This window comes from Athene noctua, chromosome 12 (genome assembly GCF_965140245.1).
Source record: "Athene noctua chromosome 12, bAthNoc1.hap1.1, whole genome shotgun sequence".
In the NCBI taxonomy this organism is placed as follows: Eukaryota; Metazoa; Chordata; class Aves; order Strigiformes; family Strigidae; genus Athene; species Athene noctua.
Genome location: NC_134048.1, coordinates 24518340 through 24543905, shown reverse-complemented (window position 1 = coordinate 24543905; position 25566 = coordinate 24518340). Strand labels below are relative to the sequence as shown.

The 25566-nt window shown below is 43.0% G+C and overlaps 1 protein-coding gene across 1 annotated transcript in view; it reads right to left on the bottom strand.

Moving 5' to 3' along the window:
* The window catches only part of KDM3B (lysine demethylase 3B), a 63595-nt gene that overhangs the window by 5353 nt on the left and 32676 nt on the right, over window positions 1-25566 (bottom strand). The window contains exons 10-20 of the mRNA XM_074916453.1: window positions 25085-25299; window positions 23927-24079; window positions 21378-21485; window positions 18152-18279; window positions 17272-17551; window positions 16053-16309; window positions 13750-14016; window positions 5879-6050; window positions 2689-2779; window positions 2471-2601; window positions 217-336 (exon numbers count right to left, since the gene is read on the bottom strand). Coding sequence (XP_074772554.1) covers window positions 217-336; window positions 2471-2601; window positions 2689-2779; window positions 5879-6050; window positions 13750-14016; window positions 16053-16309; window positions 17272-17551; window positions 18152-18279; window positions 21378-21485; window positions 23927-24079; window positions 25085-25299 — 1922 coding nt within the window. The remainder of the gene's footprint in view (window positions 1-216; window positions 337-2470; window positions 2602-2688; window positions 2780-5878; window positions 6051-13749; window positions 14017-16052; window positions 16310-17271; window positions 17552-18151; window positions 18280-21377; window positions 21486-23926; window positions 24080-25084; window positions 25300-25566) is intronic.

Genomic DNA, 25566 nt, shown 5'->3' with positions numbered 1-25566 from the left:
CTATCTAATTTCTAGCAAAACTGCTGCTTCCGCAGTTGGGAACCAATGGGGCATTACTGCACTTTTAGGTGCGTGCTGCAGACCTAACAAACTGCCTTCAGTACTTGGGTTACAGATCATAGATGTGAGAAGCTTAAACAGTAAAAGGAACAGCAGTCTTTCTCATGCACATAATTGGTTTTTAATGGACAGAAAATAGTTCTCCTCGAACATTACCATCATCATGGGTCCCTTCCCCAATGGGAATCCCAACGTACACCATGACATTAACAGCATCAGACACATCCAAGTGCAGGTTTGTGGTACCAACTCGTCTGTCTTCTGCAGTAATTAAGCCTATAATATAGCATAAAATAAAATCAAATTCTACTTAAGCTCTGACAGAAATAAACTGTCTGAAAGATCTTTCTAGAATGCTTATTTTACACAGCAATGAGCAGAAAACAATGTCAAAGGGCAGCTGAAGTCGTTATTTTCATGTCACGTGTGGCACAAGTAAAAAGTTTACTAATATTTTTATTTTACAGGAAATAGAAGCAGCAAATATAGTTCAGCCAAGTCATGAGAAAACAAGCATTTTAAAAACAAAGTCTGAACTTGTACTTTACAACTGTGGCTCTCCGAGGGTCATTTGTACAGTGTGCAGTAGGGAACTGAGCTCTCGTAACACAAAGCTGCAGGCGTTCTTTGGCTCCGTCCTCCTTTGCTTGCAGGGACAAGGGAAACCCCCGCTGCCATAAGTGGCATTTAGCATCACACTGTCTGCAGCAAGGCACTGGACTGTTACAGAAATGCTAGAAAAGTTGCTCTTATTCACCATAGACAGAATTATTGTTTTTATATCTAGGTCCACCCTTTAACTTGTCTGTAAAGCAGCTAACAGCAAAAAAAGACTCTTTATGAAGACAGACCTAGCTGACTTTTTTCTTTTAACTTGGAAGTAAACAAAGTGTAATACTTTCTCTCTTCAGACCTATACATCTAAGAAGTATCAAATAACAGAGGGTTACATTTTATGCTGAAAAATTACCATCAATGCTCCCTCCACAAACTCCAACACAACAGAAAACTTTGACATTTAAGATAAATTCCACAAAATTAATCCCTTCCTTCCATTGCTAGAAACTAGCAATACACAACGACAGGTTAGCCACCACTGACCACCTTGCCTCTTGCTACACTCACAAATGTACTGCTTGATTACATTGCAAGTTCTCTGGTGTACAGCCTTCTCCACTCAACTTACACGTCAAGCAATGCATAAACCAAAACACTGGACACCAGTAAATACTGAGTAAGATCAATTTGCCTAAGTTCACAAACTGCTAGTTTTTTTCAACTCTTATTTGTGATGTCATTACTGCTAAAAAAATCCCAAAATAACCCCACCAACACTCTCAGAATTGCAATAAGTTGGTTTACAACTTACGTCTAACCCACATTTGGTTACTGAGCTAAAGCATTTTTTTTAAAAAAAGACAAAGCAATGAAAAATATTTCATGTCCTCAGGTGAGTTGCTGCTGTAGGTATATCGATAACTGGAATGCAAAGCCTTATAAAACCCTGCACCTCTGTCTCATCAATATTCAAAGAGAACTACAGAAGTTACATCAGGGTAAATTTGCTTCCACATAACTGCTCTGCAAGATGGCTGCAACTTTTTCCTTATCAGCATCACTTGACATTTTTCAGTATATACAAAGAGCAGCTACTTTAAATGCTATTTATCTTACTCTGAAGTTGCACAAGTACATACCTCCAAATCAATTGTTATGTAAAATTATCCTGGAACTTTAACAATTTAAATTAAGTCTCCAAAACCTGCTTTTGGCCATGACCTCACAGTCAGTACATTCAGGAACTGAAATAATTGAAGTTGATACGACATGTATTAAAGTTGTTCCTGTATCCTTCATGATCTGCTGAACTGACAATCACAGCCCCACACAGGTATGTGTTCAGACAAAGGCTTCCTCCATTTGGGTGCTACTCACCTACTAGATAATTACAATCAAGACAAAACTATCCAATTCAGGTAGCTGAACACGGTGACAGTTTTGTCTTGCACGTTGTCTGTGTTCTGTGTTGTTTGACATGGATTAAGAAAATTACAACTCTAGTTGGAAACAAGAACACACAAAGTGCACAGAAGCTGGCTAATTTTCCTCTCAAATGTATCAATTAGTCTCAAAAAGATATTAACTACTCCTTGAACCCTATATCAGTATTATGGTTATTGTATGTATTAAATAATAACTGTTTGCAAATTTGGATATACATCTTTTGGAAACCACAAGGCAAAAAAGGGCACATCTGACAGAGAGGACTAACATAGCAACAGATCACAGGACCAATTAAAAAAATGACAGCACGCTCTAGGACAAACACTGAGTCTTGATTAATGCCACAGCCTTGCACACCCCGAATAGAGGCAAAACCCACATCATCTGCAGGACTATTCTCACATACCATAGGCATTGTACATTTTGGGACCCAAGTCAGGACGAACAAAGTAGCTTGGCAGCCTAGAAGCCAAATTGAGTCTGCCATCCCTCTTGGTATACTCAGGAAGAGGAAGATTTTCCATCAAGTCCTCAAACCTGGAGCGCAAGGAGAGAACAAAGGCATGTTTTCCTCCTGTAGTGCCTACAGTGGTTCTGTAAACATCAAAACTAAGATTTACTTACCTGGTAGGCATCATATCTCTAAAGTCCTCCCCTGGAGGCCAATCCTTTAACTTTAGTACCATTGGCTGACCATCATCTGACCTGAGCCGTTCTGCAATAAACAAATTAAGATTTCTTCATGCAATATCTTTTTACCACAGCCCATCACCCTGTTTAAGCTATACATCTTTTGTACCAATACCTCTTTATGTTGCACCGCAAAACTGATCCTGATTTTTCTTTGGGCTTCCAAGCATTATCATAGCATGACCAAACAACAACTTAACAATTTTTAATATATATATATTTATACATATATAATTATCTACAGTGCAAGTTTGACAGAACTTGCACAGCTGGTACGTTTTAGAATAGCTTTTTTCCAACTTTGAAAACAAGCCTTTCCAAAGCATTCTGCCTTACTACTTTCACCAAAGTCTAAATGAGTTTTATCTTTCAATTCAAGGAGTGGTGCTTCCATAAAATTTAAGTTATTGGTTCATGCTCTGAAATCAACCCTAACCTCAGTATAAAGCAAGAAACCATGGTACGCCACACTCAAAAAGCCTAAATGGCAGGTGGGGCTACTGAGAAAGACAGCCTTTAGTTTTTTTAACTCTTTTTTGCTGGAGGAACTCAAATTAGCAGGGTGCTGAATTCAAACATTTGTTCTTCACTTCAGGAGTTGTACTTGAGCCCTGACTGGTAACAGAGAAATCTGGTAGCACAGAAAGATGGCATTACATACGGAACAGTGGATGTACAGTACGACAGCACTGACCGCATCAACTGCAATTTTGCCTTGCACGTACAACGGCTAAGAGAGTGAATCTGAAGTGGTACCTGGAGCAGCTTAGAAGACTCAGCATAACATATAGAGAGAAACAGGGTTCACTCTTCTACCAGATTCTTCATGACTCTGCATGAAGCCATCAGCTGGAAAACAGAGTGTACCCCAGTCTGACACCTTCACACCCCCTTTTCCCCAGAAAGTAACGTCCTTCATCACTTCCTACTTTACCAAGGACTGTCAGCCAAACAATGAGCAACTGATCTTATCCAAACCTAGCAGAGCTGCTGACAGCAGGGGAAGAGAAAGCAGATCTAAGAAACTAGGACTTGGAGACCTGTCAATCACATCTGCGTTGTACATCAACAACCTACAGAAGACAGCCTTAGTTTGCAATATAAAAAATGATTTTATTGAAATTAAAAGGAATTAATAACTGCAGGTATGTAAACCAAAGTGACTGATTTAAAGAAAACAAATTTTGATGAGCTACAGATTTTAGAGGCAAGTGAACTGAAAAGCTCAAGGACTTGAATTTAAAGATGTTTCAGAACTTCCCATATTCAAGATTCTGAACTCATCAAGGATCTTTGTTCCAAACAAGGAGAAGAAGCTTGTAGGAAGGCTATACAGAAAGGACAGAGCAAAGAGCTACCTGGAGGAAAACATACGGATCTGACAAATTACACAGAAGTGGACAAAACCCTGAAAACATCTGATCAAAGAAAAGCAGGCCTAAGAAGGATCAAAACAAAAAGTCAGACCTGCCAAAAGTCCACTAGAAGTCAAAGATACCAAAAGTAAAAAGCGCAAGATTAAAATTAACTAAAGTATCATATAGAATAATTAAGGGATTATCTCAATACCACCTCCAAATTCAGTGGTTGTTCTACATCTCTTCAATAACTTAATGCAGGGACAGGGCCAGCCACATATTTGAGAAGTCTAAAATTCAAGTTAATGCAGAGAAGTCTGGGTCACTGCATAATTTGCAAATAGTTTTCCTATGAGTTAGTGTGTGAAATCTCTGAACTAGCAGCAAATACTACTTTTCTAAATTGGAGACTGCATATGACTAAAAAAAAACCTAAATAAAATGTATTTAAGAGAAACTAGCAGAAGTGATCAGATTTTCCAACCTTGATCACTAACATCTCTCAAGTGTGGTAAAGGCATTGTCTAAAAAGTCAGCAGCTGATTTTGCTGAAAGGAGCGTATCTATCTGGGACAATAAGTAACACCTCTCAAAGATAACCTGACCCATATGTATCCACTATTTCAACAAATGACCCTAGCACGAAAGTCAAGAGTTTATGAAGTTTCCCAATTACTGTTAATACACAGAAAGACCACACTGTTACATCATTCTAGGCCATTTATTTCTGAGTACTGACAGAAATAATATGAGTTTTATAAGTACAAAATACAAGACTCTGTACTTGGAACCATATAAAAACAAGTCAAAAGTTGGGAGCTCTTTGACTGGAAAATGGCTAGGGAAGGGAATATTCTTGGTCTAAAAATCTATTATTTCATTTGCTGTTGAACAAACATTCCATTAAGTCATCCAATAGTTCATCATTTCTGCTATATGCACACAGCAATAAATACAGGAAATGTTTTATACACAGCACTAAAATCAGTAACATTGCAATGAACCTTTACAACTCTTAACATCTAAAAATGTAAGACCACTCTGATCTAGGTATACACAATCTAAAATAGAGCACTCTACTTTTCAGAAGCTCTTTAATCTGACCAGTTATACCCCAGGAATTTTAACTGGTTAGCTTCCACATCCACACTTAAGAGATTTTCTCAAAGAAGAACTCAAGCATTAAGTAATGTGTTATCACATGAGGTACACGTACAGCATTGCTATTCAAATTACATATAAACCTGTATTCATACTCACAGATGATCTACCACAAAAATAATTTTCAATGTCAACTTTACTTAGTTGATATATTCCATCAAGACTGAGTTTTAGCATCAAAAGCCCCAGTCTGTTTTAGCTCTGCAGGTTCCATGTAGCTTTACAATAGAAGTTGAGGTTGGAAGGAGAGTAAGGGTAGTCAAATTACTTACTGTCTTAGTAACAGTAACTGATGATTAATTTCACTGAGGAAAGTTAAAAAAAGCAGTTTCCCAGGAAATAGATCATCTTTTGAGACATGAAAGTAATACACACCAACACGCTGTAATACAGACAAAGTTTTCTTGGGCAACCCTGCCCTAATATTTACCAACAAAGTATTTTCTAGGGTGCACTACATCTAAGGAGCAATGGTTTCTTTGGATGAGAATGATAGGTATTAGGATTTTTTTTTTTTTTTTTTTTTGAGAAAATAGGTGGAAAAGGAGTTGAAGGTAGCAAGACAGACTGCTCAGTTAAACTAGTCAGCCATAGATATTACTTACTAGATATTATCTCAAAGCCATCCCAGAAGTCACGCACTTTCACGTCTGAAATTATGGCACAGTTCCTGCAGTTCACCAAATCTACATCTTGATCTCCAAATTCCAGGCTGAAAGCTTCTGGTTTCCAAAGCTCTGACTTCAACTTCTTATGGACACCAGATACCAGCACGGGCTGAGAATACAAAGATGAATGCTTACTCCACCATAACCAAATTTCTTACACATGCAGCCAAACTTTCTTAAGAGCTAAGACTCCTGGCTACCATCATACAAAAAACACCACAAATCTATTTTCATCCATGTCTGGCTTTTGTGCATCAAACAAATAACCAGAGTCAAAGCAAACTTCAGTTCCAGGCCATGTGCAGTTGCCTTCATGACTCCAGTACAATACCACTTCCAGGGCAAGTGTCTCAGGTCTGCACAGCACGGTGCTGGGAGCAGGGGTGGGCTGTCAGATGAGGCTGGGACCTGCCCCTCACTGGACACAGACGGTTCCACCTGGCTCCAACAGCCCCTTCGCTGGCCAAAGCCAAGCCCATAGCTGACGCTGGTGGCGTCTCTGTGATAATAACAAAGGTAAAAAATGCTCCACAGCTGCCAGGGGGGGGAATGGAGGGGCACGGGAGGGAGAGGGGAAGGGAGAGAAACAAGTCTGCAAGGTCAACGAAGGATGAGGGGGAGGAGGTGCTCCAGAGACCCCTGCAGCCCATGGAGGACGGAGTGGAGCAGACGTGCACCTGCAGCACCAGCCCAGAGCAGAGGGAGCTGCCCTGCAGCCTGTGCAGAGCCCACGGTGGGGCAGGCTCCTGACAGGAGCTGTGGCCCTTGGAGAAAAGCCCACGCAGGAGCAAGTTTTCTGGCAGAAACTGTGGCCCATTGGGGAGCTATGCTGGAACAGTCTATGCCTGCAGGACTGCAGCCCATGGAGGGGGCCCACGCTGGAGCAGTTCGTGAAGGAGGGCATACTGTGGGGGGACTCCACACTGGAGCAGGGTACAGTGTGAGGAGCAGGAAGCAGCAGAGATGAAGGATCATGAACTGACCACAACCACCATTATTCTCCATCCCCTCTGTGCCATGCAAGAGGGTGAGGAGGCAGAAGAGCTGGGGATGAAGGAGTAAGGTAAAGCCTTTAGGAAAAAGGAGTGCGTGGGGGTAAGGTGTTTTTACCTTTGTCTTTATTCCCCACTATCCTACTCTATTTTTAATTGGCAATAAATTACTTTTTCACAAGATGAATCTGTTTTCCCCATGACAGCAATTGCTAAGTAATCTTCCTGTCTTTATCTTGACTCACAAACTTTTCCACCTTATTTTCTCCCCTGTCCTGTTGAGAAGGGGGAGTGAGCACACAGTTGGTAGGGGTCTGCCAGCCAGCCAAGGTCAATCCACGCGTGGAAGTACAGCAGGTGTTGAGTCCCACCACATTTCCTTTTCTTTAAGCACAAATGCAACTACTACTAGAAACAGCATTTGTAGTGAAGCCTTCTCATAGGAAATTTTCATATTCTGATATGAATTTTTAAACTATTTCACTCATTCTTTCTGTGAATCATGGATCATCATTAATTCCCCAGTACAAAACCAAGTAGCAGAAAAGTAGCTGTTCACTTGCAAAAGGAGTTTTAGGATGTTTAGGCTACCCGTGTGTATATATTACACACTGAGATTTGAGTGGCCTCTCTCCATAAATGCTCGAGGCATTTGTTAAACAACACTAAGAAAAGGGATACCAGACAACCCTCCCACCACTGGCCAAGACCCTGCAATCTCTAGAGAGAGTTACAGAACTTGAGAGAAATGGAAAAGAGTATATGACATGAACTTGCACATGGACTATCCCACCTGAAGAACTCCAGGTTTAGTAACTCCCACCTATGTTCAAGTGACAGTCTGCATGTCTAGGCAAGTCTGAATTAATTCCAAGCTGTGCCCTACGCATTAACAATGACCTGAAGGTGGATCATGGGTTTATTCACATGAAGAGCTTAGTACAACCCTGAGGAACACAGATGCCCCGAGATGGGCTAGCAGTATCAGTGTGTTAGGCAAAGACACCTACAGAGCTATAAGCACGCAGCTCCAAAGTTATATTGCTTAAAAACTAACCACTGCTCCACCTGGATTCCCCAATGGCTTCCAACAGGACTAGATCCATTTCAGTCCCTAAGTGAGGGCAACTATTCATTCAGAAATTAATGGAGGAAAAAAACAACACCGGGGATAACAGAAATGACCTTGGTTTTCAAATATAACAAATATAGGCCATAAGTTCCAGAAGGCAGCATTGACATCTCAGCTCCAGAAGAGTGAGGTTTAAAAAAAGAACAAAAAGGGGTTGTTAATTTATTTCTGTCAACTTCAGAGGGAAAAAAAGGCAGAAAGAACCCCCACAGAACCACAGAGGCATTTAGTTGGAAGGGACCACCCACACTAAAAAATGTGGTTTCTTGCATTCAGGTTTTTAATCTGTGACCATTAGCTCTTGTCCTGTCAGTGAGCACTGCTGATAAGAGTCTGGCTCCCCCTCCCTCATTCCCTCTCATCAGTATTCATACACTTTGGTAGGATTTCCCCACACACTCTCCCAAGCCGTCTCTCCTCTAGGCTGAGCAGACCCAGTGCTCTCAGCCTCTCTTCATACCAAAGATGCTCCAGTCCCTTTATCATCTTTGTGGCCCTTTGCTGGACTTGCTCCAGTAAGTCCATGTCTGTCTTGTGCAGGGGAGCCCAGAAATGGACACAGCACTCCAGGTGAGGCCTCTACCAGTGCTAAGCAAAGGGGAAGGATCACACCACTTGACCTGCTGACAGCTCTCTTCCCAAGGCAGCCCAGGATGCTGCTGTCCTCCTTTGTTGTGAGGACACATTCTTGGCTCACGGTCACCTCCTTGTCCACCAGGAGCCCAAGGTGCTTCCAGTCAAAGCTACTTTCTAGCCCATCATTCCCCAGCATGTACTGCTGCACCATGTTATTCCTCCTGAGGTGCAGGACTCTGTATACTTTCTCTTGCTGAATGTCCTGAGATTCCTCTCAGTCCAATTCTCCCGCCTGTGCAGGTCCCTCTGAATAGCAGCACAACCATCTGGTGTATCAGTCATTTCTCCTAGTTCTGTATTGTCTGTAAACTTGCTGAGGGTGCATGAGCTCTGTCCCAACTAGGTCATTAGTGAGGTTGTTCAACAGTGCTCAAGCCAATGCTGACCCCCCTAGACACACATGTAGTGACTGCAGAACGCTGCATTTCAGTCAGTGTTAACCCATCACGCTGCCCACTTACCTAGTCTGTAATTCAGTTTGATGACACTACGACTGTGTCAAAAGCTTTAATGCTCTCCCCTCATCCACTCAGCCAGTCATCTCACCACATAAGGCTACAAGGCAGGTCAAGCATGATTGAACCAGCATCCCTGAGCTCATCTTCTCTTCAGGCCCATATCTCATGGGATTATTCCAAGCAGATATCTGGAAAAGTGAAAGTCTGCTCTCCTGAAGTCCAAGTTTGTGATCTTGATTTTTTGCTTTGCTCTCTCCTCTCAGGATCTTGAGTAGAACCCCACCATATAATAGTCACTGCAGCCAAAGCTGCCCCTTAATATTCACATCAACCACCAGCCCTTCCTTGTGTATAAGCCTGAGGTTCAGCAGAGTGCCCTTCCCTAGCTGTGTCAGGACCGTGGCATCAGCACACTCCAGAAAACTTCAGGAGTGCTTGTGACCTGCTGTGCTGTTCCTCCAGCATATAATCAGGGTGGCACCATGAGGCCCAGGAAATGTGAACACAGGGATTTTCCCTGTTGTCCGAAGAAGGCCTTATCGCTGTAGTCTGTAGCAGAAACTTGCCACAAAGCTGCCCATGTTAGTCTGCTCACTAATCCTGGCCCATAAGCTCTCAGTGGCTCGTCATCCCTTCCTACAGAATCTCACACATTTCAGCTGCTCCCTCAGATAAACAGCAATGCTCCCTCCTCACCTTCCTGGTCTGTCATTCCTCAGCTGTCCTTCCTAAACAGCCTGTACCTAGCTCTTGCCATGCTACAGCCCCAGGAGCTATCCCCCCACTCCTCCATCATACCCGTGAGACCGTGGCTGTGCAAGAGCACACTAACTCCTCCTCTTTGCTCCTCATGCTGTGTGCCTTAGTGTACAGGCACTTCAGAAAGACACCCAGTCATGCTGATTTCCCAGAAATGGTACAAGAGCTTTCCTCACAACTCTGTGACATGCACAGTTCCTTACGTGCATACGCCTGACGCGGACATCTTTCACCCCTGTTTTCCTGAATATGAGATTTCTCCTGTTCACATCACCCCACACTGCTTGCTTGCCAACCCAATCAACTAACTCCTTTCTTGATCACTGGTCATACTCTCCTTTCTTTTTTTGTTTCTGGCTTATAGCTCTCTTGATTAGGTTAGCCAGCCTGTTGGCAAACATGCTTTTGCCCCACTTAGATGGATCCCAACTCTTCCACACAGTCTTCAATCCACAAAGAGGTTTCCATGACCATAAAACCCTGTTGTTGAAACCAGCTGTGCAAACAATGGCTGACACACAGGATTCCTCTACCCCTCTACCCCTCGCTGGCAGGATTAAGAAAATCACCTGGGCTCTGTGGCCTTGACCACTACTCCCAGAGCCATAGAGTAACCCCAATACTGTCCAGGTTGCCCTGGTAGTCGTGTTCATGCCAATACAGAAGAGCAGCAGAGGGTAAGTGTCTGAGGGACAGACAACCTTTGGCAGTCTTTCCACTGTGTCCCAAATGTGAGGCCCTGACAAGCGGCAAACCTCCCTAAAATGGCGGAGTAGATGCACTGATCCCAAGTTTAAATATATTCCCTGATCCCAGGAATTTAACATTAAGACAATGGAACAGTTTAAAATATATTCTACCAAAACCTAGGGATTATGGATGAGGAATAAAATAACAGTACATTTCACAGAAGGGGCAGAAACTGCTGCCAGTTGGACTTCAAGCTGATGGATAAACTAGTTGTCTTCAGTCCAAGAAAATAATGAGAAGTTTTGATCCCTGCTGCATTCAATTGACCAACCGAACATAACAATTAAAAAAAATACATCTACTTAACCTGGTAGAACCCTTCCAGCTATTAAGCAGAGAATTTCTCATGAGAGAAAGAAAATGTCTCTCTAGTGAAGAACACAGCTAGCGTTGCAAGATCAAAGGATAGCAGACTTGGTTGGCAGACATTTCCTGCTAGATCTGCTCTCAGACTACAGGGAGAAAACAAATAAAAACCTCCAATCCTACTCCAGATCTTCAGTATCTCAAAAAAGAGAAAGCCTAGCATGAAAATTCAGAAAAGAACAGGTTGCTACAGGAGAATCCTGACAGTATTCCCAGAGGAGCAACCACCATGTTCAGCAGAGCAAAATGCTCTTAAACAGTTTCAGAAAGAAATAATCCTATGGTCTCCCAGCAAATTCTGGAATAAAAGTTTAACTTATTTCTGATTATTTCTAAGGCAAAGGACTTCTAAAATGTTGCTCATTCTGCATGACACATTCATTATCCAAACATTAAGGGAAAAGAATTTTCTCTTTTAAATGATTTGGGATGCTATCACAGCTAAGATCTTCATACAGCTCAGATCTACTGTCCAGTGTGGATTTATTTTGATGGGGAGAGTAGCCAAGAGATTTTTTCCAACTAACCTTTGCCAGCCCACAAATTGGGAAGGGGAAGATGATTTGAGGGATGGTGGTGGAATTAATATTCTTTGACTTTACTTTTAAGGTGCAGCTGTGATGTACAGGAAAAACGTCAGCCAACGTAGAACTGTGACAGAGCAGAGTTTGTGAAGCTCTGCTTGAAGAAATTCTGTTTAGAATAGCCTTGTCAAGACAGCAATGCCTGCCTGGGTCACCTGCTCTCTCTTGTGCCAGACAGAGGTTCAGCTCGATTGCTTTCTACATTTCAGCAGGAAATTCAAGTGAATGCCCCACCATTGGAGAATCCTTGAATGACCAAGGGACTTGCCTGGTCTGTTGCTATACAAGGGGCCCTCTGAACGATAAAGTCATCCAAAAGCACCACCAGCACATCTTGGGGCGAAGCCTAAAATGGAGGGTCACAAATAGTACATGAGCATGATGGCTGCAGCCAGAGCCTCAGCGTGTGCACACAATGCAGACTGCAAGCTACACATCTGATGGAAGACTGGTAATCACATCTCGAGACTCCATAAGGAGCCTCAGGATTCATTAACAGGCAAGAACCCCACAGCCACATGCAGCATCTTGGCACCTGGTGATTAACCAGTCTCATCTGCAGAGAAACTGAGAGACAGTAGTATTTGCTGACAGAGAGGATTGAAAAAAATTATCAAGAGTATACTGACCAGAATCTAGGGAGCTCTTTGCCAAGTTAGGCAGATGACTGACACCACTGCACTGCAAAAGAATGATCCAAAAGCCTTCACAAATCAGAAAGATGCAACAGGTTCAAGACAAAAAAAAAAAAACAAACAAAAAAACCAAACCACCACACAACAAAAAAACCCCCATGAGAACTCTGTGCCCTCAAAAAAAGTCAGGATGAAAAGATAACTGCAATTAGGAGGAAAGCTGGCAATACCAGCAGCAAGCTAAGTTGCTAGTCATACAAGCAAGGGTGTGCTGCACAGTAGCCTCTTGTTCCCATCAGGAGCTGGCTAGGGGAGTCAGAAACAGGAACCGGTAGCTCTGTGGTTGGTGGTGCTGCAGTTCTCACGGCTACGTGCTGGTTATGTTGTGCCCAGGGACCCAGAGCGTGCAGTCCCACGGGACACGCCAAACTTCACTGAGAAGTACTCTGCTTCTGGCAGGAATGAACTCCGAGTGTCAGAAGAAAAACAGTTCCTCTGCCACAGCTCAGCAGTCTGCATGTCTTGTGAGCACAATACGTGTGGGGAGTGCCCAGAGCACTGGCACAACACAGCAGCACAGCTGACAAGGAGGACTCCTCCAGAAGAGCGGATGAGGGACGTCACTGTCTAGCACTTGCGGTCTCAATTCTGAGTAGGCAGTGAAGGTAATGGTGTCAGAGGTAGCTGCAGAACCAAGAACGAGGTTTGAACACAGACGGACATCCTACTCTGTTAGAGCTATGACCACGCTTCCTCCTCCTCCATAGCTACTCACTTGTTTTTTAAGATTCTGCTTGTCTGACCAGGACAATCTTAATGACTCTCTGGAAAAGTCCAAGCTGTAGCACTATGGATTGAGATCTGAAAAAGTGGCTATGCTGGCAGCAGGTCTAAGGTCCAGTCTTCTGACTGAAGGGCTAATGGGTGGAGGACCCCTCTGACAGTCCAAGAGAGTGCTCAGTACATGAGATTTCAAAGCAATACTTAGGTTCAAAAGCGTATACAGGCTGTAGGCTCAGGATGAGACACTGCATCAAGTAGAGCCAGAATTTCAGCAGAAATTTGGCAGAAATTACTGCACGTGGCACTTGTATTCCTGTACATGCTGCAGCTGGAAGAGCCCTTTCCCCGAGGCTATAAAGCATCAAGGACAGGGTAGACGTTAGCACACATGCAGGAAATCAGTGGATCCACTACTGGGCTGTATGAGACCAGGTTCAGCACAAACCACACCACAACTAAAAAGGCTGTCACAGCAAACACCCTCACAGCAGTAAGCTGAGAGCAGCTCCATGTCCAAGAGCACAGGGGCTCAAGCCAGTACAGCATGGAGCGGCCAGGGCCACCGTGTCCCCTGCTTACAGTGCTACAGCTCAAACCTGCATTCACTCCGGAGCAATTAGCCAAAGTTTGAATGGACTTGTCAATAACCAAGGTGCAGGTTAATATGCCAGGACACTATAAGCAGTAAGGGTTGGCTATTTGTCATCACCCACCTGGCCTTGTTTCCAGCACTCCCGGAAGATCTTCCAGTTGTTTTTGTTGCTAGGATCATGAAGACAAAGGAGTCTGCCATCACACAGCCAGGAGTGGGAAGTGTGCGGATCCAGCACATTTAAGCCCATTACCATTTCCTTCACTTCTCTCTGTGTGTCAGCTAAATTACTAGCTCGTTTTGCAGCATCAGACGTCTTCTTATTTTCCACCACAGAAGCAATGATATGGTCTAAGAAGTTAGGCAGACTGGCTTTACCTTTGGCCCCCTAGAAGATGTAAATCCAGAGTTAAGTTCAGTCGTGCAACAGCATACATATTAATGCGTATCTGCTCTCATCCGGATTTTAGTCATTAACATATTGCTATCAGAAAAACATGCAACAGTAAACAAATTAGCTCAGAGACAGCCATGTATCCTGCAAGAACAGAAACAGCTGTGGCCCTGTTTTATAATAGCAAAACTTAAAATACCCCACTGCAGGCTATCTAGGAAATATTACAGCAAACAGTCATAGAATAGAAAATGGAAGTGATCTAAACTCTGCTATTTTAATGATAAAAATGGTTCATATTTTTCTTAACTTCATTCATATCTCAACTCTACTTCCCCATTTCCTCATTCCATTACTAAGAAAGTGAATTCAACCCTGGCACAGGTAAGCTGATGAGTATGGGAACATGAAGTGAACGCTGACACAAAGAGCAGAAAGTGCTTCCTGTATGATTAACGCTAACAGAACCATAAGCAGACAACTTCTGTTTGTGGCATCTGTGCTCCTCAAGGGACATTTAAAACTTCTCAGGGGATGTTGAAGTTTGGAAGAGATTCATGACATAATCTTAAATGGTGTTCTTAACTTAAAAAAAAGCAAGCCTGCTACAGGCCTTGCGTATAGCAAGACACTTGAGACACTACACCTATTTCAGATACTCAACAGAAGATAAAGAGTAACGGAATCATTATCCATAAGGTATTTATGGGAGGGGGCAGGGGTGTGAGAGATTTCTGGCAGCAAAGAGCTTCTCATGCTAGCAAAAAAACTCACACTAACGCCACCCCCCCACACCCTCCATTCCCCCCCAAAAAAACACAAGACCCAACCAAACACAGGGACTGGAAGCTGAGCCAACAGTAACAGTGAAAAACTATTACTGGAACAATTCTGCCTTTTTCTTTAAAACTAGGGTTCAATAGACAGAAAATTCACCATATGCAGAGCCAATCTAAAACATAGGACGGTTCATAACTGAAGATATTAATTCAGAAAAAGTATTAATGGAACTACAGAAGAGCCCAGGTCGGAAGGAAGACCTAGAGATCAATACAACAGATCTGATTCGATGTGGTAAGAGAATGCGCAGAGCTGCAGGAACAGGGATACAAGTTGAGAGAGGCCCTCCCAAGCCTTGAAGGAATAACTTCATTTAAAACAAGTGATCACAATTTCGTTGCCTGTACTCAGTGATGAGAGGGGGCAGAGGGTGGAAGTATCCCCTTTCCTGCAGAAGTGACATATTTTCCCATACAGCTGTACAGTTACCCCTACCAAAAACAAACAACATGAAGGATTATTAAGGCTCCATCCTTCCAGCCTGACAAGAAGAAAAAAAAAGTTCTGCTAGGGGGCAAACCATTTCATCATCTTCCTCACTCTCTCTGCCTAAACTTTATGAGAAAGTATTCTCCAAGAAGAGCTAAGCCTTGATAAATCCCGCAGAAGCTATCCTTTTCAAACTAAATGCTTTTAACCATTTCAAACATTGCTGATTTGTTCAGGGAGGAAGTTTAAGGTTATTTCCTCCAAAATGGATTAAAGAGAAACAAAGTACCCTTATTACAGAATAAGTATCTAGAAATAGCAACTACACCTTAAATTCTTAAACTCACATTCCATTTTAAATGCCTTTCAAGTATACCTAAGTTTTAAGGAACTGGTCTGCTCACAGGTTTTTTGTCTTTTTCTGTGGTATGTTCTTGCAATATTTTTAAAGATGTGGAATTTGAAGTGAGCTTTTATAGGGATGCTGATTATCATTTAAACAATGTAAAAGCTATGTTTAACTCACTTACTTGGTCTCCTGCAAGAAATAGCTTCTCCACATCAGTAAACCAAACCACAAACTAACTATTAGCATCAAAATTCTCTACAACTTTGTAGGGTGGTGAGTTTTGGTGAGATGCTGCATTTGTTTCAACATTTAAGAATAAGATACTACAAAAACCATTCAGATGGAAAATGTTAGATCATCATTAAATTTTTCCCTAGAACAGATATCACTGAAGGAATACAAAATTATTTACCGTAGAAGCTGCAGAAAAGACCGGAGGAAAGGGGATTCCTGTGTCTAACGGGACCTGCGGAAGCTTTCCTGGCCCTGTGTGCAGCAGATCTCTGAGGCTGGAGCCTTCAGCTTTGTTGCTAGATGTCACTGGGCCCAGCAAGAGGCTATTAAACAGCTTTGGGGTTAGTGGGGAAACCTTTGTACTGGAGTTGAAGGAATCCAATCCAAAGGGCGAATGGGATTCTTTATTAAGCACTGACCTCAGTGATCCTGATTCTGCAAGATAAACATCAACATTGGGGAAAAAGAAAAAATAAAAAAGGCAAAGTTCAAATGATCACAAAGTTCTCGGAAATGATTTGGTTTTGCATCAAATAGGATATTGACAGAATCTTTTGGTAAATTACCACTGCAACAGTGAATAAGGCCACTCAAAGAGAATCAAAGACATCATACATGTCAGATTTTACCCTTCCTATGCTGTTAAGGTTTTGAATAGCACAGTGGATCTGATCTGAAAGTGTCTGCTACACAAGGAAGCATAACCTTGTAACAGACTCAAGTAAAAAACATTTCCTTGACTTTCTGAATTAATGTCTCAATATGAAATACTTCAAGTTTTAACTGTAGTCAAAATATTGCAGTGACTAAGGCATGTAAAGCTGGCGAGAGTCATGAATGCCCAGTAGATACATGGGCAGGAATCCTGTGTTAGTCACGCTGCCTCTGACAACTGGGAGGCGTAATTCTGTAAACAGTCATTTCACACTGAGAACCACACTCAAACTACAGAGCACTGAAGGAGTTCTGAGCTTTCACCTGACCCCTCAAGTGGGCTGTTCTCTCTCAATTCTCCAGAAACACACTCTTCCCATAGCACACCAAACACCTTTATTCACTTCAATAGTAATAAAGTGACAAAGCAGCATCTGAAATTAATTGCTATCGTTTTACATCAGGATGCCAGCGCTTTATTACTTAGAAAATAAATACAAGAACTGGCACTGAAATGAACTGGGAGTGACAACACAGTATTTTTATCTTAAGCTGTATCATCATCTTTCCAGTTATGTGTATTCCTAAGCCTGTAAAAAACCCTGGTTCTAAGAGGCAAAGGAAGAAAACCGACCATGTTCTTTTCTATTTAGGGCTAGGCAGTCTCAGAAACAATAGCAACCAAGCAGTACATTATCATTTATCTTTTAATTCCAACCCCAGAGGGCATGCCTTCTGCTCACCTTTTGTTTCTTCTTTTGCTTTTTGCGTTGCTAAATCTGCAAGCCAGTGTAAGGCTGACGATGGAGCTGTTTCTGGACAAAGTGGTCTGTTAGTCTTTATTTCACCAGTGTTATTGGTTGGTAATGTCTCTGTTTTTGCAGATTCTTCTATCCTACTATCAGTTGCTTCAGATTTTGGAACAGTGTCCATTTCTAGTTGCCCCACACCTGCTGTCCCTGCTCCAGTGGAAAAGGTGCTTTCGTTCCCAGAGACTGATGCACTAGGATTTACAGTTGGAAGCTACAACAAAAATATAAACAGCTGATAAATGTTGAACAAAGGGAACAGTTCAACTTGGGAGGCACTGTAGTTATCCAGTGCATTGGATTTTGTTTGCTGGTTTAGGTTGTTCAGTTGCTTTAAGCGCATGGTAGAGTTCCTTGATGCTTACGTAGCTCCAGAGCACACAGGACCTTGCACTGTGGTGTGAATACTTACCATGGCAGCTTTTAACACAAGCCCAACCTTCTCAATTTCTGTTTTTACCAGAGGACTTTTTGTGTGAACAGTAACAGAACCACGTAACATTCAGGAACCATAACAAAATAATGCACACGTTGCAAGCTACTCATAGTGGTTTAAGATTCTGCACCACTATGAATGGCTTCCTACCCAACTTCTACATAAGAGTATTAGCACAAATACCCACTTGGCAAATAACACTGGCAGCACACACTCCCAAAAAAAGGTCCCAGAAGATTTCTAAGCTAAACCCCTCAGAATACATATGGAGAAAATAAAATTTGTGCTTCACAATAGGTTAGTCTAAAGAATATAATGTTTTAATAGATCTTAAAAATGTGATGTCAAACAAGGTAATTCCAGCCTCAGATTCCATACCTGTGATATCCCATTGGTGACAGCCGGTCTCAACACTGATTTGTTCTGCCGGCTGATACACGGACAATTGGCTTTAATACCCCATTTGCCTCGTGCTGCATGAACCATGTCTCCAATATTGTAAAGCGCTGGAAATGAAGTTAAAATCTTTAATGTCACATGTAAAGAAATCTAAAAGTAAGACCTTAACTATAATATATATTCAGAGGGGTGGGGTTTTTTTAGTATTACTGCAAAGTACCTTTAAGATCACACGCTATAACACGACACTTGTCTCTCCATAGCATGGAGAGCTGTGCTAACACTAGCTTCATGATGTCACTGAGAGGCTGTCAAGCCTGGCAAATCCTACAGATCATCATCTGCTCCTACTATTCCATGTAGGGTCCAATGATACTGCAACGAGGTAACTTCAAACCATCAAAAGATACTACATATACCCTGGAGCAATGCTTAAAGGATCTGGAGGACAGGTGGTGTTCTCTGTCCTCCCAGTAAGAGGAAGGAGGTAACAAACTGAACAGGCCAATGCCTGGCTGCGTGGCCAGTGCCATACTCAAGGTTTTGGCTTCTATGATCTACCTTTGAGAAGCCAGGTCTCTTGGGAGCTGATGGGATCCACCTGCCCAGCAGGGCAAGGAAGCCTTTCCCAACGAGTTGGCCAGACTTACACAGAGAACTTGAAACTAGATTTAGCGGGGGAAGGAGATGGAGATTTGAGCAACAGAGAAAAGCCAGGGGCTGCTGATGTATTAGGAACCAACAGGGAAACACCTGTGAAGCGCCTCAAAGGAATTTGGGCATGTTTCCCTCAAAAAGTGACAAAGTTGATAGCCCAGCTGAAGTGCCTCTATATAGCAATGCATTCAGCACGCCAACAGGCAGCAGGAGCTGGAAGTCATTGTGCAACTAGAACCTATGACCTAATCACTAGCAGTGAAACATGATGGGATGAATCGCACAACCAGAGACTGCTGGGGAGGTTGCTTTCTATGTAAAAGAACAGATTGACTGCACAGAGCTGTCTCTGAAAAGCAGTGATGAACAGGTTGAGAGCTGATGGGTAAAAATTAGGGGCCAAGCCAACACAGGAAACCTCACTGTTGGTGTTCACTACAGGACACATCATGCTCCCAGGCTCTGATCCTGATGGGGAAATTCAGTCACCTCGACACCTGCTGGAAAAGCAACACAGCAAGCTGTAAGCAGTCAAGGAGACTTCCGGAGGGCATTGAGGATAATTTCTTAATGCAGGAGACAGACTGACCAACCAGAGAAGCGTTACTGAACCTGTTGCTCACCAACATGGAAGAGCTAATCAGAGATGTCAAGACTCCTGGCAGCCTGGGCTGCAGTGATCATGCACTGGTGGAATTCACAATCTTGAGGAATATTGGCCAGATGAAGAGTAGAGTCAGGACACTGAACTTCAGGAGAGCAAACTTTCAGTTGCTTAAGGAAATAGCACATGGCACCCCCTGGGAAACTGCCCTCAGAGACAAAGGAGCTGAACAAACCCTGCATCTCTTTAAGAACATTCTTCTCAGAGTGCAGGAGGTCTTAATTCCTATGTGTAAAAAAAATCAGGCAAGGAAGGCAGGAGAACAACATAGGTCAGTAAGGACCTCCTGGTCAAACTAAAATATAAGAAGGAAATGCACAGACAGTAGAATCAGGGATGTATAACCTGGGAAGAATATACAGATGCTGCCTAGATGTGTAGGGATGGGATCAGGAAAAGCTAATGAACACTTGGAGCTGAATTTGGCAAGGCATGCAAAGAGTAAGGGCTTTGACAGGTATGTTGGCCAGAAAAGGAAGATTAAAGAAAGTACACACACACACACTAAGACAGACATGAGAGCTGGTGACAGCAGACATGGAGAAAGCTGAGGAAAGCAACAACAGCTCTATGTCCAAGTGGAAACCAGTAAGAGTTGGTGTCCCCCAAGGGTTCTTACTGGGACCAACAGTATTTAATATCTTCATCGACGCCACAGACAGTGGGACTGAGTGTACCCTCAGCAAGCTGCTGATGACACCGAGCTGAGTGGTGCAGCCGATTCCCTCGAGGGAAGGGATGGGCCATCCAGGGGGACCTGACAGGCTCGAGAGGTGGGCTCACCTTGACCTCCTGAAGTTCAACAAAGCCAAGGACAAGGTCCCGCACCTGGGCTGGGACAATCCCCAGTACCAATACAGACTGGGGGATGAATGCATTGAGAGCAGCCCTGCAGCAAAGCACTTGGGGACACGGGGGGATGAACAAGGGGACACGAGCCGGTAACGGGTGCCTGCGCCCAGAAAGCCGTATCCTGTCCTGGGCTGCACAAAAGGAAGCGTGGCCAGAGGGTCGAGGGAGGGGATTCTCTCCCTCTGCTCTGCCCCACCTGGAGTCCTGCGCCCAGCTCTGGGGTGCCCAGAACAAAACAGACACGGACCTGTTTGAGTGGGTCCAGAGGAGGCCACGAAAACAGTGAGAGCGCTGGAACACCCCCCCGTGAAGAGAGACTGAGACAGTTGGCGTGGTTCAGCCCGGAGGGGAGAAGGCTGCAGAGACCTTATGGTGTCCTTTCAGTGTATGAAGGGGATCATCAGACAGGGAGAGGCTTTTCACCAGGGCCTGTAGTGACAGGACAGGGGGCAGTGGTTTGAACTGCAAGAGGGTAGTTTAGGTTGGACACAAGGAGAAATTGTTTATGATGGAAGTGTGAGGCCCTGGCACAGGCTGCCCAGAGAAGCTGTGGCTGCCCCTCCCTGGACAGGGCTTTGGGCAACATGGGCTAATGGAAGGTGGCCCTGCCTGGGGCAGGGGGTGGGACAGGATGATCTTTAAAGGTCCCTTTCAACCCAAACCATTTTATGATTTTCAGGACCAGCTAAGTAAACAGTCAAGTAAATGCTTAGCACTGACCATTTACTTCCCCTCCCCCCAATAAAAAAAATCTTTCTTGCAAATTAACCAAATTCACTGATACAACTAAACATAGCTGAGTATGAGAAGTCCCAGCTAGTATCAGAAGGATGTTCACTTTAAATCCACAATAGGATATTACTTGGATTACCTTCCCTTCAACCCTTCTACTATAAGAAGTGGAATTCTCCTCTAAATCCATGCTAGAAAAGGTATCAAGCCAAAACACCAACAATCTTAGTATTTTTTCCACTTGTTTTCTCAGAATTGAGACAAAACTTGCAATTTTTCCTTTCATGTTTCAAGCATTACCTGTACCAGGAATGATCTGTGTCGGCATCAGATTCTCTGGTTCATGAGACTGACCCTTTGCACACTTGAGCCATGAGAAGACTTCCTCATCACCAATCTCCTCTGTCTCTGGAATAGAGACACAAAACTGTAAAATTTTGTACAAAAGTGATTAAAACTTTACAATACAGAATATTCAACACTGTTTCTTTAGATTCTTTTACAGTGCAGGAGATTAACCTGCTCATCTCAGAAATAAACTACAAACAGACCATTAGAACAAGAGCTACAGCAACTTCTCTGCCTCTTCAGATCATAACCTACCCATCATCTTCCCTTTATCTTTAGTAGCTTGTTGTTTTCAATCACCTAAAAATCTTGGCCTCTAGAGCCAATTTTTAAATATCGATCTCTTGTTCTTATCATGCCTTCATAAGTTACAGAGTAGTTCTACGTTTTCTTGTCATTTATGTCCCAAGATTTGTCAACAAAAAGTTTCTGCAGATCAGTTCCAGGGAGAGGAAGCAAACCTCTCCTGTCAGTATATCTACTTACAAAGCTAACAAGTAGCAAATTGATCATTTGAAAAGCAGTCTGACAAATCTGTAATTCTTCAGTTTTTAAACCAAGATGGACCTAGAAATATGTAGCTGCATAAACTGCATGCCATTCTCTTCCTTTAAAGAGGAAGGTGAGGGAGAAGGGTGAGTGGGGTAGAGTATGTGAAGGATCATATAAAACTTAAACTGGTATCTGCATAAGCTGTTTCTACAGCACAAAGTTCAGAAGCCTCTTGAGGCAAGTAATTGTATTTAAGTAATACCTTGGATCTACATTTTGGCCCATTCCAAAATTTCAGACTTGATTAATAAACCACAATTACAACAGTACTTTCAGGAAGACATCATTAATAAGCAATACACACACACACAGAGTCATCTGACATTGTAAAATAGCATCTTTTCAGTGCTGACCATCCTCTGTACACCAGTGAGTAAAAACTTCTCATATGCCCAGGACACCTCTTCATTTTTACCTGGCACTGTTAAGATTATTGCATTTATTTTCTTGATGTGAGAAGGGGTTAAGAGACTATTGCCCCTGAATCATGGACATTTTTATAACACATTCTGTCAGTGATGTGGGCAGTCCCAAATGCTTTTTCCAAACATGCACAGTGCCAGTTACAAGGAACCCTACTCTACTTACTTTCAACTATTTCCACTGTACTCTGGTTAACCACATCTTAAAAGACTGTAACGCTCTCTTCTGATGTATTCTGGCAGTAATTTCACAGGCTTCATTATTATGCCGAGTGTGGCTGGGATGGAGTTAGTTTTATCCACAGCAGCTCCCGCGGGCCGCGTCCCAGCCCTGGGACCAGAACGGTGCCGATAACAACCCATCTTGCAGCTGCTGCTCAACGGCGTCCGCACAGTGCCCAGGTCTCCTCTGCTCCTCCTCCTGCGCAGCCCCCGCCCGTGAACAGACCGGGGGTGCCCAGCGTGGGGGAGGGAACAGCACCATGCAGAGGGCCCCCACCAAGCCAAGGGACACTCCACGCCTGCAGTGTCACACTCTGCCACGGAAAACAGGGGAGGGAGTCGGCAGGCACGAGCTGCCACTGGCTCGGGAAACTGCGGGGCAACGCTCAGCCTGCGGCAGGTGGAGAGTGATTGCCTTCGCATCACTTTGTTTTGTTTGCTTTTTCTATTTCTCCTTTGCTTATTAAAGAATTTTTATCTTGACCCACAAGTTTTCCTGCTTTTACTCTTCCTTTCCTAGTCCCAGTGCCATGGGCGTGGTGCTTAGCTGCCTGCTAGGGTTAACCCACAACAATGATAAAAACAGGTGACTTCTTATCTATTTTAGAAAACCCATTGCTTTTATAATTCATCCAGTGTTCTCTGGCACCTTTATCATAATGACCAGACAGCAGTACTCAGTTATTAACATCCAGTATTTTGTACACCTGCTCCATCTGATAATGCAGCTCTCACTAACACTTGTCCACTGTCAGCACCATGCTACCAAACAGCCCTCAATACAGTAAAATACACAAAAAAGCAACCAGGTATTCAATTTTATAAACATGGTGTGACTCTGTTTGTTAGAAAGTGAACTTACCGAACTTTTTCCTGAATTACAAACCCTAGCACATCAAAAAATCAAAAAAAAGAAGAAAAGTTTCCAGCCTAATGCCTTGTTACAGAAAGGAGTTCTCTGCAATGGCTGCTTACTAGTTCATCTTGTGATGGTTCTAAACAATTAAGATATTATTACTTAATTTTTCTTTTATACTCTAAGGAAAAGATGGAACTATAGAGTAGTCTGTCTCAGTACACAGCCTATGCATGCTGATGTTGTAATTGTAATAATCAAATTCTAAGTAGATAAAACACAGGTATCTAAGGAACAGCAGCACCTAAGACAGTGTGCCAAAGTTCCAAACCTCCAACCTCCCAAGACTCACTGTCCCACAAAACCTTCAGCAACTTCCCAGAAACTATCCCCACTGAAAGCCAGCCAGTTCAAAGATTACTGTGGGGGGAAAAAAATCCAGTACCCACCACTACGTGGACGATTCTTCCTCAGCCGGTAACAGTCCAGACAGACCCCAAACCCACACTTGCGGCAAACCCAATGAATATTGAAGAGTGTTGTCTCACATACATCACACATTTCCCTCACACCACGTACTGCTCGTTTCCATGCCACTTTCTCTATAAAGAGAAGGAACACTAAGAATTATTGCTTTGACATTTTGCATTTCTCCCATGTAATTTGAGAATATCACAGCAACATGGATAAAACAATTCACAGAAGACTTGAGGGCAGAGTATAAAAACACATACTTTTTACATCCAGAGACACGTTCTTTAAGTTGCTAGCCTTGTGACACTATTCAAATCCCCATTTCTAAGAGCAGATAAGGTCAAGTCCCAGAATGCACACACCAGGAGGAAATGGAGCACCTTACAGAGTTCTGTAGTAACTGAATTTCAAGCAGCACTTATAGAGGTTACAGTAAAGTTATAAAACTTCTACTAGCTTTATGAACAAATAATGTGAAATTGCAAAACTGTAAGGACTGTATATTTAGTTTTACTAATGACTGTGAACTCCTCGGATTCTAAACCAATACAAATGGCTGCCCTTAAAATCAGATAATCACAGCTATCCATGTGACAGGCTGAAGGGGATACCTTTAGGGAATTTTTTCTAAACCCACTCCCCTTGTAGTGGCAACTCTGGCAACTAATTGCTCAGCTGAGTCCTTACAGGCTGAATGCAGGTACTGCTCCCTCCCTAGAAAACCCTGAGCTTTAATCTGGCGTCCCTGGAGCACAACAGGATGGGAACATGTAAGGAAAGCAGCTCAGTAAAGCACAGGTAGTCAGTGTGATAATGTTCTAGACTGATTTCTGTTTTCTTAGGAGCGTGGGTCAGCTGATTTCTGCATTTATTTACTGCAAAATAATTTAATGATGTCTCGGAAAGTTATCATTAGCTTTGTTAAGTAGTGTTGCACTAATCCAAAAGAAAAATCCAAATGCTGGTCCCACAATTACACACATCCCAAAGAAGTGAATACAATGTCCTCTTTGGAAGAAAACAAGACACATTTTAACAAGAAATTATACTATACTTTCAACTCTATTCCACGGCATTGTACACACATTACACAGAGAAGATGGGACAAAAAACACGTCAAAAGCCCAGCTTACGATGTGGCTCCACCATCATCATTGCCTCCTTCTCTGACATAACAAGCTGGCAGAACTGGTCCCCAACATTGGCCAGGATGTATTTGGAAGTTTCCAGATCGATCCCTTCTGCAGGGGAGGAGGAAGGAATCCATAGGCTCATGGCATCAGGGTCACTCTGTTGTGGGTTCAGGAAACCCTCTACTCGTAGAATACCTTTCCGGGTAAATATCAGCCTGCGGAAAACAGGATGGAGTAATTGAGAAGCTGCTCAACCACCTTTAATTAACTTATAATGCCACCTATGTCAGAATATAAACCCAAAAAGGGGAAAAAAGGCTTGAGCTAGAGTGCTATTCTCCACAGCCAGCACAATTACTATGCAAATCCAAGTAACACAGGTACACAAAGGCAATGGCCACAAAACGCACTAGAATGAATCCCCGCACACCAGTAAGCGTTGGTGGGAAGTTCCACATAAAGGTAATAATAGCTACAGCTTG